This window comes from Vicugna pacos, chromosome X (genome assembly GCF_048564905.1).
Source record: "Vicugna pacos chromosome X, VicPac4, whole genome shotgun sequence".
NCBI lineage: Eukaryota > Metazoa > Chordata > Mammalia > Artiodactyla > Camelidae > Vicugna > Vicugna pacos.
Window position 1 is genome coordinate 12,901,027 of NC_133023.1, and position 13,072 is coordinate 12,914,098.

At 42.2% G+C, this 13,072-nt stretch overlaps 1 protein-coding gene across 2 annotated transcripts in view; it reads left to right on the forward strand.

Annotated features, from left to right (window-relative positions):
• NHS (NHS actin remodeling regulator) overlaps window positions 1–13,072 on the forward strand; it is a 337,575-nt gene that overhangs the window by 276,195 nt on the left and 48,308 nt on the right. For both annotated transcript variants that reach the window (XM_072956295.1, XM_072956296.1), the window contains exon 2: window positions 3,184–3,336. In XM_072956295.1, the coding sequence (XP_072812396.1) occupies window positions 3,184–3,336 (153 nt within the window). The remainder of the gene's footprint in view (window positions 1–3,183; window positions 3,337–13,072) is intronic.

Here is a 13,072-nt window from a genome sequence, read left to right on the forward strand (position 1 = left end):
ACGCCAATAGAAGTCGATGACTACCAGAATGTATAAGGAAAAATAAGACCTAATGATATACTATCTATAAGAGGTGTGCTTTAAATGTAGAGACAGATGAGTGAAAAATGAGTTTCCCTTACAGACTGTGAAGGGGGTGGGGAAGGGGAGAAAGACATCACAGACCATCATGGCATGCTAGAGACTTTGAAAACAGAAGACCTCCGGTCTAGACATGGGTAAGCCGCTGCCCCCCACCCCTCATGCTGTACACCAGAAATTGGACAACACTGTAAACTGCACTTCAACAAAAATGTATGTAAATAAGTAAAATTAATTTTCCTGAGTATAGAATTCTATATTGAGAGTTATTTTCCTTGAGCCACTTTTGCCCGCTGGCTTCCATTGGTCCTGCTGCATAATCAGTTGATCATCTAAAGCATATTCCTTTGAAAGCCACAAGTCTGCTCTGTCTGCCACTTTGGCCTTGGGTTTTTGTACCGTCACTATGCTAGGGCTCAAGATAGCTTACCGCCTAGTGTTTTGTTTTTGTTTTTTGGTAGATCTTGTTTGTGGGTTTTGGTTCTGTTCTCCTAGTCATTTTGTTTTCTGGCAGTGATGATGAGATACTGTAGACGTTATCGTCCATCACAGTTTTCCCAGATTGTCTGTGTCCTCACTCTTGAGCGATAGTTTAGCAGGGTATAGAAACCTGCATTGTTAGTTTATTGTCTCCTGTGTCTAATCTTGCTGATCAAAAAGTGTGCTAACAGTCTAAACGTTGTACCTTTGCCAAACGGAAAGATGAAATCTTAAAAGCCATCAGGGAGCCTTTCCCCTCTATATGTGCAGTACAGGGTGTGTCTGCAAGGTGGCGTGGTCCTGGTGGAGGGCATCATCTGCGGACAAGTGTAGTGGGAAAGGTATGCCGGAACAAATCAGGCGTGTCGAAAGGTTCATGAGTCCACACTGGAACAGTTCCACTTATCGTGGATGTGTTATTACATGCCCAACTTAAGTAGGATCAAACGTCTGCCACAGTAGTAAACATACAAACCAAAAAACTGGATTTGAGTTTAGCAAGAACGACTAGCGTCTGCTGGGCCTGATTTTTATCATTCATCTACATGGCTCAGTGCAATGAACTCATGTCAGAGTGAGAGCCACACTTCCAAATTAATGGATGTCGTTGAACCACATTTAAGTTACATGGAAAAGTGGTCTGTGTGAAGGATGTCCCTGAAATGAAGTGGGGTTTTTTTAAAGACTTGAAATAACTTTGTGATGAGTGATAAGCCTTAAACTCAAGGGGGAAGAGGTAAAATAAGTGTTTTACTATTGGGCATACCTCTGCACCCATGGGCGGAATTACAACCTCAAAACCCAGCAGATGGTGTTCTGGTCTACGTGGCATTATGGCAAGGCAAACAGTGGGCAGAATTACGCATTCACCAACCGCCTACCTGTGATCACTGCGACTGAGCAAAAGGATGGGTGAGATGTAACTTTTGATCCTAATGGTGAATGAGTGTCCATCAAGTCCAGAGAAGTCTGTTGGGGAAATGAGGCCCATAAGTTAATTGAGACCTTTTGGGCAAGTTCATATGTATAGACAGCAACTTAGGAAGGTATGTAGCACTCTCACTGCACGTATGTAAAAATGAAATTTGCTTTCTGCCTCCAGCAAAAACTCTCCTCTGTCCTTCCCCGGGTCTTGAACCCAGGACCTCCTGCTTGCCAGCCCTGCTCTCTGCCCCTGAGCTACAGGCTCTCGCTAGCTACCTCAGTTTCCCCGAGTCAAGTCAGGTTTATCTCCCCCAGCTGAGGGAGGATGCTGGGTCCCTGGTTCCTCAGCTGCAACCGAGGCTGAGGCACCAGGGATTCAGCATCCTTCGTCAGTTGAGGAGATAAAGGTGAGTGAGGGGAAACTCAGGTAACTAGCGAGAGCCTGTAGGTCAGGGGCAGAGAGCTAGGGCTAGCAAGCAGGAGGTTGTAGGTTCGAGCCCTAAGGCAGAGAGGAGGCAGAGGAGGCAGAGATTCCTCCTAACCCAGGACCTCCTGCTTGCCAGCCCTCCTCTCTGCCCCTGAGCTACAGGCTCTCGCTATAGCAACCACAGTTTCCCCGAGTCAAGTCAGGTTTATCTCACCCAGCTGAGGGAGGATGCTGGGTCCCTGGTTCCTCTCTAAAAATGAATTTTGATTTGTGTTTCCAGTGAAGATGGAACAATAGAGACCAGATGTAAGATGTAAGTTTCCCAGTAGAAAGAAGTAAGACGACGAAATATAGGAAAGAGTGGTTCTTTTGCTACAACTTCTAGGCTACAACCCAGGGTGAGGAACCAGGGACTCCACATAGTCCCTCAGTTCAGGAGATAAAGGTGAGTTACGGGAAACTATGGTAGCTAGAGTGAGGCTATAGGTCAGGGGTAGAGAGCAGAGCTAGCATGCAGGAGGTGGTAGGTTCAAGTTCTGAGGAGAGGTGGGGAGGGAGGTGGAGAGGATACATCCATCCTTCCATACGAGGGAGAGAGAAGCAGGGTGGGGCTGCTCTGGAGGGTAAATCAGTCTGGGCCCGTTCTTGCCCTCCCTGAGGCCGGCAGGCTGCCCAGGTGCTCAGGAGTTCCTCTGTGCAGTGCTTTTTAGGAACCACTCCTTCCACAAGAATTTGTCTCTGACTCACTGGTGATCTCCATCCTAGGCCCAGTGTGTCCATGGAGAAGACATCATGGGTTCAAGGCTCTGTTTAGGGAAAGGAGACCTTCTCCCTTGATCTCTTGAATGAGTCGCAAGGACTGTCTCCCTCTCCTCACTAGCTCTGTGGTTTCCTTCACCTGACACCCATCACCCCATAGTGGGTTCTTTAATGCTTGTGCTTTTACCTGGGCGAAACTGGGGAGGCTGAGCAGTGCTCTGAAAGGTGGCTGAGACGTGAAGGTGTGGAGAGGGAGCTGGCTGGTCACGGGCTGGTGGTTGGTATCCGGGGGGTCTCCCATCCCTTGGCCTGGGGGCAAAGGTTGGCCCTAGCTGTACTGTAAACTTCAAACCTCTCTCCAGCCTTTAGTGAGTGCCTCATGTGAATGCAGCAGTCTGGGTTTCTACTCCACCCAGACTCCTTCCTCGGCCCCCTCCCCACCCCGGGGTCTGCCAGATGCACAATTTAAAGCTACTGACGTATAATGCCCCCTTTCCCTCTCTGTCTTGCAGCTGTCTCCAACCTGGACATCGAGAGCAAGCTGAGCGTGTACTACCGCGCACCCTGGCACCAGCAGAGAAACATCTTCCTCCCGGCAACAAGGCCACCCTGCGTGGAGGAGCTGCACCGCCACGCCCGGCAGAGCCTGCAAGCCCTGCGCAGAGGTGACTGATCCTGGCTGTGGGGGCTTTTCGGGGAGAGAACTTAGGGCTTGTCCCATCCAGAGGTTGTGCCCTGTCCCATTGGTCCCAACGCCTCCCCTTCTTAGAGCAAGTACTTTGAAATACTCCCTTTTCCACCCTGGAATGAAATTCATGGGTAATATAACCTGCTTATTGATATAATTTAAAATAGCATTATGGCCTGAATATGATAATAGAATTTAAAAGGAAAATTATTTATAATATTTACAATATGCAAATCCCAGGCACGGCTGTCCTAGAAGACGTAACAAAGCAGTCAGATGTTGGTACTTATCATAGGTTTGCGTGAAGTAAAGACAGAAGTCATTCTGAACAAAAAGTAGAAATGAAGGACTCAAGGGGCAGGAGGATAGAAACTGGTGTATTTGGCACATATTAAACATGGGCCAAAAAAAAAACCTCTTTGGATTATAATTAAGAGAGAATTAGGTTTGACTCAGAAGTAGGTTCCAGGCTTTTCCCTTACAAGAAATTCAGGTGGGTTATTTGTGGGACCTGGGGCACTGTGTCATTCTTCAGGACTGTCCCATGCATTGTAGGATGGCTGTCATCCTCGGCTCCAACCCAGTCATCTAACAACTAGAACCTTCCCCCAGGGGCTCTTCTGCTCCTTCTGAGAACCAGTGATCTGGTCCATTCTACAGCAGAGCACGTAGAGGCCTAGAGAGGTCAGGAAACTTGCTGAGGGTCGTACATAGTAGGTTGGGTCCCGTGCCAGGACCCAGAACCACACCTGCAGACCCCAGCCAGAGCTCTTTTCTTCCTCACCGTACTCTGTGTCCTAAGGAAATAAATATTTCTAGTTCTCTCTCAGTCCTGAGAAAGCCAGAGACAGGCCTTCTCTTCCACTGGTTACTTTTCAGTGCCTTAAAGCCATTCTAATTAGGGCAAGGAGACTAAACATTGGCATCGCCCTTTTAGAGCCCTCTACATTGTTTCACATGTTGACATGCCATCTTTTTTGGCTTTAGATTTTTGCTATGGAGACACATGGGGTCTGTACATTCAATGTCTTTGTTCCAAATTCCCTATGTTCCTTTAAGGAAAGTATTAGAATTCAAGTAAAATAATTTAATGTCACTATCAAGATGGAGAAATAAAATTACAAATGCTGTTTTCATCTTTTTTCTTCCACATCTGACTTCTCCCTTCTGCCCATCCCTTGTCCTTTTCCCCTTTAATGAAAGAGCTAACCTACTAACATCCTTAATGCAACTGTTTCTAAAAATTCCCCTTGGTTCTTAGGAGCAGATACTGTCACACTTACAATGAAGAATGACAGTCAGTATCCTCCAGACCTATCTCTGGTATTCCTACTATTCACGCTGATCCTATAGTTGGCTGAAAAAGTTCTTTACCAAACTTTTAGTACAAGCCACCTTCCAGAAATCATCCTTAACACACTTACTGTTCCTTTGCAGCCTGGATTAGGCAGGTGCCCTGCCCCTAACAGCCCCTGCATCCTCCCACCCTGCAGTGCCACTTGAACGCTTGCATCATAACTAACCACTTACGGGCCTGTCTTCTACCATTAATCCATGAGCAACTCGAAGGCAAGGATGAGATCTTATCATTTTTTTCTTTTAACTCAAAGCAGTTAGCACGCACCTGACAAATAGTAGGTCCTCAGTGACTGTGCAACTGAATCCAATTTGGCAGGAAACAGGTTGAGCTCTGAGGGCACAAAATGACGACAGAGGAATCCGATCACTCTCACTAAATACCTTCTCTGAGCCCATCATTAGAGAGCTTGAGTAACATTAGCCCTTTAGACATAATTATTTTTATCCCTGAATTATTATTCATAAGTCATCTCTGATTAGATTTTTCCAGATTCAACCAGATAACATTAAGCTCCTCGTAAGCTATCACATTTCACTGCGTTGTCAGGTTTGGACTTAATAGCAGAACTTAGGAACAGCAAGTGCCAATATCAATTTTCTCACAACTTCCTCCTGGGGTCTGAGAGAAGGATATGAGGCCCCCCAGGGTTTGGAAGGAAGACAGAGGAGCTGCATCCTGCCCTCCACAGACTGCCTTGCTTTGTGGTTGTCTCAATAGCAAATCTTGGGTGTAGTAGTTTTAATAGCACTGCAGAGAGCCATAAACAGGAATTATAGGCATCACAAAATTAAAAACATGCAGTGTAGAATTAAAATTAGAAAGTGACTTTTTTTTTTAACCTTGTCCAAGAAACAGTAGCTTAGCAGTGCATTCAGCAGAATACCACTTCTGCCACCTGGTGGCCATGACTGATACCCTCTCAGACAAGGCCTTGCTCGGCAAATGAGCTTCCCTGTGGGGTCTGTATTTGGACAGCTGGAATATCCTGGCTTCCACCAGGAGGGAGTGGATAATGAAGCACAGGCAAGTGAAGCTGTGGTGGTGGCAACACTGTTCTCCTTTTGGAGATGAGGCTTTATAAGGAGGGAGCGAGGGGACTGAGATCAGAATCTAGAAATTGGCTGCCTTCAAGATATGCTCAATAGTAAACCCCTCAACAAAGTCTACTGAGGGCCAGGCATTGTGCCAAACCTAGGCTTCAGAAAGCCACAGCATGTGGTCCTTGCCCACAAGTTACTCCTCGTCTAGTGAGGGAGACCAGCAAGTAAGCAGGTGATTTCAACACCGTGATATGCGAGCTCAGAGGAAAGGCACTAATCACGCTGCAGCGCTTCAGGGAAGGCTCCTCAGAGGAAGCAGCACTGTAATGGATTTCAAGATATTTAGAATCGGCTTCCTCTTTTTTTCCTTTTTTTCTTAGCAGTTCTTCATGCTCAGAGCCAATAATGGCTTGAAGTGATGCCACTATTTATGTTTGTAAGATGGCAAGAGAGTGATTACTAGAGGCTATAAAAAGAGATTTCTATTTTGTTTCAAGTTTCAGGGCCGGGGGTCTAAATTTCATTGGTCTAAGGGAATAACGAACAAGAGTCTACTGCAGTTTCAGACTCTAGCAGACGAATGTTCTCCACACCCCACCACCAGAAAGAAGTATTAGAGAGCCATTAATCTACCTGCCCACTCCTGGCCTGGGGCAGATGAAAGAGACGTACTAGGAAGTGGGGCAGGGGAGCAACTATAGGGGAAATTAAATTGATGTCTGCTTCCAGACTTCTCCCTTCCTTCCACCTTTTCCTAACCAGTGACACCTATATTTTATTCTTTGTTATGAATTTAAGAATGTAAAAGCTTTTCCTTATGCTGCCCATTTCGAAAAGCCCACTAATTGGCATGCAGAGAAAAATGAGGGTAGCTGGAGGTGTGTACTTTAACATGCAAGACGTTTATCTCAAAAAGTCTTCATGGGAGGGAGATCAAGACAGCAGAGCAGAAAGACATGGAGCTCACCTCCCCCCCACAAATACATAAAAAACACGTCTATATCTGGAACAATTCTCACAGAATACCTACTGAAAGCTGGCAAAAGATCTCATACAACCAAAGCTGCACACAAGACCTCCACATAACCAAGTAGGAGTAAACAAAAAAAAAAAGATTGGAGAGGGAATATGTGCCCCTGGGAGGGAGCTGTGAAAGAGGAAAGGTTCCCTACCTTGGGAACCCCCTTCACTGGCTGGGAGATCAGCAGGGGCGGGGGCTGCAGGGGCCTGGAATTTGCCCAAGAAAACTGTTCCCAGGCCAGCTTGCTGCTAGGCAGGGTAGAGAGAGACGGGCACTGACGGCTGCCAAGTCGCCACACGCCTGCTAGTATGTGCAGCGGCTAGGTGCTGAAACTTGGGCTTCAGGGAACAGACGTGGGGAGAGGACTTGGTTTCATTGCACGGAGACAGCCTGAAGTGCCTGGAATGTGGTCTGGACTACAAGCAGGGATGTGCCTAAGACAGAGTGCACATCTGCCATAGGAGCCCCATTACCAATGTGTGAAGGGCGGGCATGGGTCCACCATGGAAGCCCGATTGTTAGTCAGCGTGCTCACAGCAGGGCGTGGCTCTGGCCACACTGGACTTTGGGACTGCACGTGCCACAGTTGACGCCCAAGCCAATTACTGGCACTCCCTCAGGCCAGATGGGTCCTGGGGCAGCACCAGCAGCAATGATTTTGTGGGCGCACACACTGGGTGGCTAATGGCATCACAGAGTCACACATCCCAGTGTACAGCTCTTGGGGAGGAACACAGCAGCTCCTTTCCCAGACAGACAGCTCCAGTCCCACCTACCTCACACTGCAGCTCAGAAATGAATCTGGGGGCTTCTACTCCAACAAATAGGGAGCAGACCTTTCCCCTGACAGGGCTGTGACCACCACAGAACAAAGAGGAAGCCCTGCCCAACATCCAGTGCAGGCTCTGGGCACCACAACACCAGTCCCACCTCCCGTCATCGGGACAACAGACAGCACATGGCAAGGAAAGACGTGGCAGGCAGCCACACCAAAAACAGCCCGCACACCAAAAAGACTGGACTCACTCACGCTACACAGGGATGCTCCCACATAAAACAGCCCTTTAAGACCATAGTAGGTAACTGTTTTTCCTAAATTCATAGTCAGAGAAATATATGTGAAATGAAAAAACAGAGGAACTACTCCCAATTACAAGAAAAAGAGAAATCCCCTGAAAGAAAAAAACAATGAAACAGACTTCACCAGGCTACCAGACCCCAAAGTTCAAGAAGAAGGTAATAAAAATGCTATGGAAACTAAGAAAGACTAGAAATGCAGATCATTGTCATAAGGAACTAGAACCCATAAAGAGGAACCAATCAAAATTAGACGACTCAATTGACAAGATAAAAACTGAGCTAAAGGCAGTAACTAGCAGACTAAATAATGCAGAATAACAAATAAGTCATCTGGCTAGAATAACAGAAATCACCTAATCAGAACAGCAGACATAAAGACAAATTAAAAAATGAAATCAACATGAGATCTGGGGTAATATAAAGCTTGCCAACCTATACCTAATAGGGATTCCATAAGGAGAAATGGGGATCAAAAATGTATTTGAAGAAATTATAGCTAAAAACTTCCCAAACCTAAAGAAGGAAACATATCCAGGTACAGAGGGTCCCAAATGAGATGAACCCAAACAGACCCACACCAAGACATATTATAATTAAATGGCAAAAGTGAATGATAAGAGAGGATTCTAAAGGCAACAAGAGAAAAACAACGAGTCCATTACAAGGGACTCCCTCCATAAGGCGATCAGCTGATTTCTCTACAGTAACGTTGCAGGTCAGAAGGGAGTGGCATGATATATTCAAAGTCCTGAAAGGGAAAAACCTGAAACTTAGGATACTCTACCCAGCAAGATTATTAGAACAGAATGAGCAATAAAAGAATTTCTCAGACAAGCAAAACTAAAAGAATACAGCAATACTAAACCTATCCTAAAAGAAATACTGAAAGGTCTTCTCTTAATAAAAAAGAAGAAAGAATCTATAGTAAAGGGAAAATCACAATAGGAAAGACAAATATATAAAAGGATCGAGGATCTCTTAATCTAGTCCATACATCAAAAACCAAAAATGTTGTGAAAGCAGTTGTAACTACAAGCAACAGCAATAGGATAAACATAAAGATGTAAAATAGAAAATCAAAATCACAAAATGGGGTTGATGACTAACAAAACATAGATCTTTTAGAATATGTTTGAGCTTACATGACTATCAGTCTAAAGCAAGTAGATATAGTTATGGTTTAAAACACTTGAAAACAATAGAATCACAAAACTCAAAAGAAAGGAATTCAAGCATAATATAAAAGAAAACCATCAAACCACAAAAGGAAAAGCAAAAAGAATAAAGGAACAAAGAAGAAATACAAAATCAACTGGAAAACAAGGTTTAAAATGGCAATAAATACCAATCTATCAATAATTACCTTGAATGTCAATTGACTAAATGCTGCAACCAAAAGACATAGAGTGTTCTTGGATTGGAAGAATTAATATTGTTAAAATGGCAATACTACCCAAAGCCATCTACAGATTTAATGTAATCCCTATCAATTACCAAGGACATCTTTCACAGAACTAGAACAAATAATCCTAAAATTTATATGGAATCACAGAAGACCCTAAATTGCCAAGGCAATATTGAAAAAAAAGGATGAAGCTGGAGGAATAACCCTCCCAGACTCCAGACAATACTACAGAGCTACAGTAATCAACAGCATGGTGTTGGTACAAAAACAGACATATGGATCAATGGTACAGAATAGATAGCCCAGAAATAAACCCACAAACTTTTGGTCAATTAATCTTTGACAAAGGAGGCAAAAGTATACAAAAAAGTATACAAAATGGAGTAAAGGCAGTCTCTTCAGCAAATGGTGTTGGGAAAACTAGACAGCTGCATGTAAATCAATGAAGTTAGAATACTCCCTCATACCATACACAAAAATAAACTCAAAATGGCTTAAAGACAAATATAAGACAAGATACTAAACTTCTTAGAAGAAAACATAGGCAAAACATTTTCTGACATAAATCTCAGCAACGTTCTCCTAGGGCAATCTACCCAGGCAATAGAAATAAAAGCAAAAATAAACAAATGGGACCTAATTAAACTTACAAGCTTTTGCACAGCAAACGAAACCATAAGCAAAGCAAAAGGACAACCCACAGAATGGGAGAAAATATTTTCAAAAGATGAGACTGACAAGGGCTTAATTTCCAGAATATATAAACAGATCCTACAACTTAGTAACAAAAAAACAAACAACCCAATCCAAAAATGGAAGAACACCTAAACAAGCAATTCTCCAATGAAGACATACAGATGGCCAATAGGCACATGAAAAAATGCTCAATATCTCTAATTATCAGACAAATGCAAATCAAAACGACAATGAGGTATCACCTTACACCAGTCAGAATGGCCATCATTCCAAAGTCCACAAACTATAAATGTTGGAGAGGGTGTGGAGAAAAGGGAGCTCTCCTACACTGTGGTGGGAATGTGGTTTAGTTCAGCCCTTATGGGAAACAGTATGGAGATTCCTCTAAAAACTAAAAATAGACTTACCATATGATCCAGCAATCCCACTTCTGGGCATGTATCTGGAGGGAAATCTAATTTGAAAAGATACATGCACCCCAGTGTTAATAGCAGCACTATTGACAATAGCCAAGACATGGAAACAACCTAAATGTCCATCAACAGAGGACTGGATAAAGAAGATGTGGTATATTTAGACAATAGAATAGTACTCAGCCATAAAAAAGAATAAAATAATGCCATTTGCAGCAAGATGGATGGACCTGGAGAATGTCATTCTAAGTGAAGTAAGCCAGAAAGAGAAAGAAAAATACCATATGATATCCTTTATATGTGGAATCTTTAAAAAATGACACAAATGAACTTATTTACGAAACAGAAACAGACTCACAGACATAGAAAACTCTGGTTACCATGGAAGAAGGGGGTGGGAAGGGATGAATTGGGAGTTTGAGATTTGCAGATACTAACTACTATATATAAAATAGATAAACGAGTTTATACTGTATAGCACAGGGAACTATATTCAATATCTTGTAGTAACTTACAGTGAAAAAGAATATGAAAACGAATATATGTATTTTCCTATGTGACTGAAGCACGGTGCTGTACATCAGAAATTGACACAACATTGTAAACTGACTATACTTGAATAAATATTTTAAAAAGACAGAGTGGTAGAATGGATAATAAAATAAGAACCTATAATATGCTGCCTCCAAGAGACCCACTTTAGGGCAATAGACATGTATAGACTGAAAGTGAGGAGGTGAAAGGCGATATTTCATTCAAATGGAAATGACAAGAAAGTGGCAGTACCAATACTCATATCAAACAGAATAGACTAAAACAAAGGCCATAAAGACAAAGAAGGACACTACATAATGATAAAACGATCAATACAGGAAAAGGATATTATACTCATTAACATATGCACCCAATATAGGAGCACCTAAATACATAACACACCTACTACCATATTTAAAAATTGATGGCAATTCAATAAAAGGAGATTTCAACACCCCAGTGACATCAACGGACAGATCTTCCAGCCAGAAAATCAATAAGGCAACAGAGACTCTAAAGAACACAACAAAACAGTTAGAGTTAATTGATACCTACAGGACATTAGATCCAAAAAAAAAAAAACACAATATATATTCTTTTCAAGGGTACACGGAACATTCTCTAGGATAGACCACATATTAGGACACAAAACAAGCCTCACAAAATGTAAGAGGATATAAATTATCTCAAGCATCTTCTCTGACCACAACACAATGAAACTAGAAGTCAACCACAAAAAGAAAGAGAGAAAATAATGATTACCTGGACACTAAACAACATGCTACTAGAAAACCAATGGGTCAATGGTGAAATCAAAGAGGAAGTCAAAAAAGTACTTCCAAACAAATGACAATGAAAATGCAACCATACAAAACCTATGGGGGGAGGGTATAGCTCAGTGACAGAGTGCCAGCCTAGCATGTATGAGGTCCTGGGTTCAATCTCCAGTACCTCCATTAAGAAAAATAAATAAATAGATAAACCAAATTACCTCCCTCCCCTCCAAAAAAAGAAATTATTAAAAAAAAAATCTATGGGATGCAGCAAAAGGAGTCCTAAGAGGGAAGTTCACAGGGATACAGGTCTTCCTCAAAAAAAAAAAAAAAGAAGAATCTCAACTAAAAAAATCTGACCTACCACCTGAAAGAATTAGAAAAATAACAAACAAAACCTAAAGTCAGCAGAGAAAGGAAATAATAAAGATCAGAGAGGAAAATAAAACAGAGATTTAAAAAACAACAAAAAAATCAGTAAAACCAAGAGCTATTTTTTGGAAAGGATAAACAAAATAGATGAACCTGTAACCATACTCACCAAGAAGAAAAGAGGACCCAAATAAACAAAATAAGAAAGAGGAGGGAAAAACTACTGATATAACTGAGGAGAAATACAAAAAGAAAAATCATAAGAAAATACTTGTATACCAACAAAATGGACAGCCTAGAGGAAATGGACAAGTTTCTAGAAATATACAGCCTACCAAAATTGAATCAAGAAACAGATAAATATGAACAGACCAATTACTAGAAGTGAAATAGAATCTGTAATTTAAAAAAAAACTCCCTGCAGACAGAAGTCTAGGACCAAATGGCTTCACTGCAGAATTCTACCAAATAGACAAAGAATTCATGATTATCCTTCTCAAACTATTCAAAAGGACTGAAGAGGAGGGAACACTCCTAAAGTCATTCTATGAAGCCACCATCACCCTCATACCAAAACTAGACAAATACACTACAAAAAAAGAAAGTTACAGGCTAATATCATTGATGAATATAGATGCAAAAATCCTCAAAAAAATTTAGCAAACTGAATCCAACAACACATAGAAAGGATCATACACTATGATTATGTTGGATTTATGCCAAGGTCACAAGGATGGTTCCACATATGCAAATCAATCAATGATACACCACATCAACAAGACAAAACCACATGATCATCTCAATAGATGTAGACAAAACATTTGATAAAACTCAACATCCATTCATGATAAAAACTGTCACCATATTGGGTATAGAGGGAACATCTCTCAACATCATAAAAGCCATTTACAACAAACCCATAGCCAATATAATACTCAGTGGTGAAAAGCTGAAAGCCTTCTCACTAAATTCTGGAACAAGAGAAGGATACCCACTCTCACCACTTCCATTAAACATAA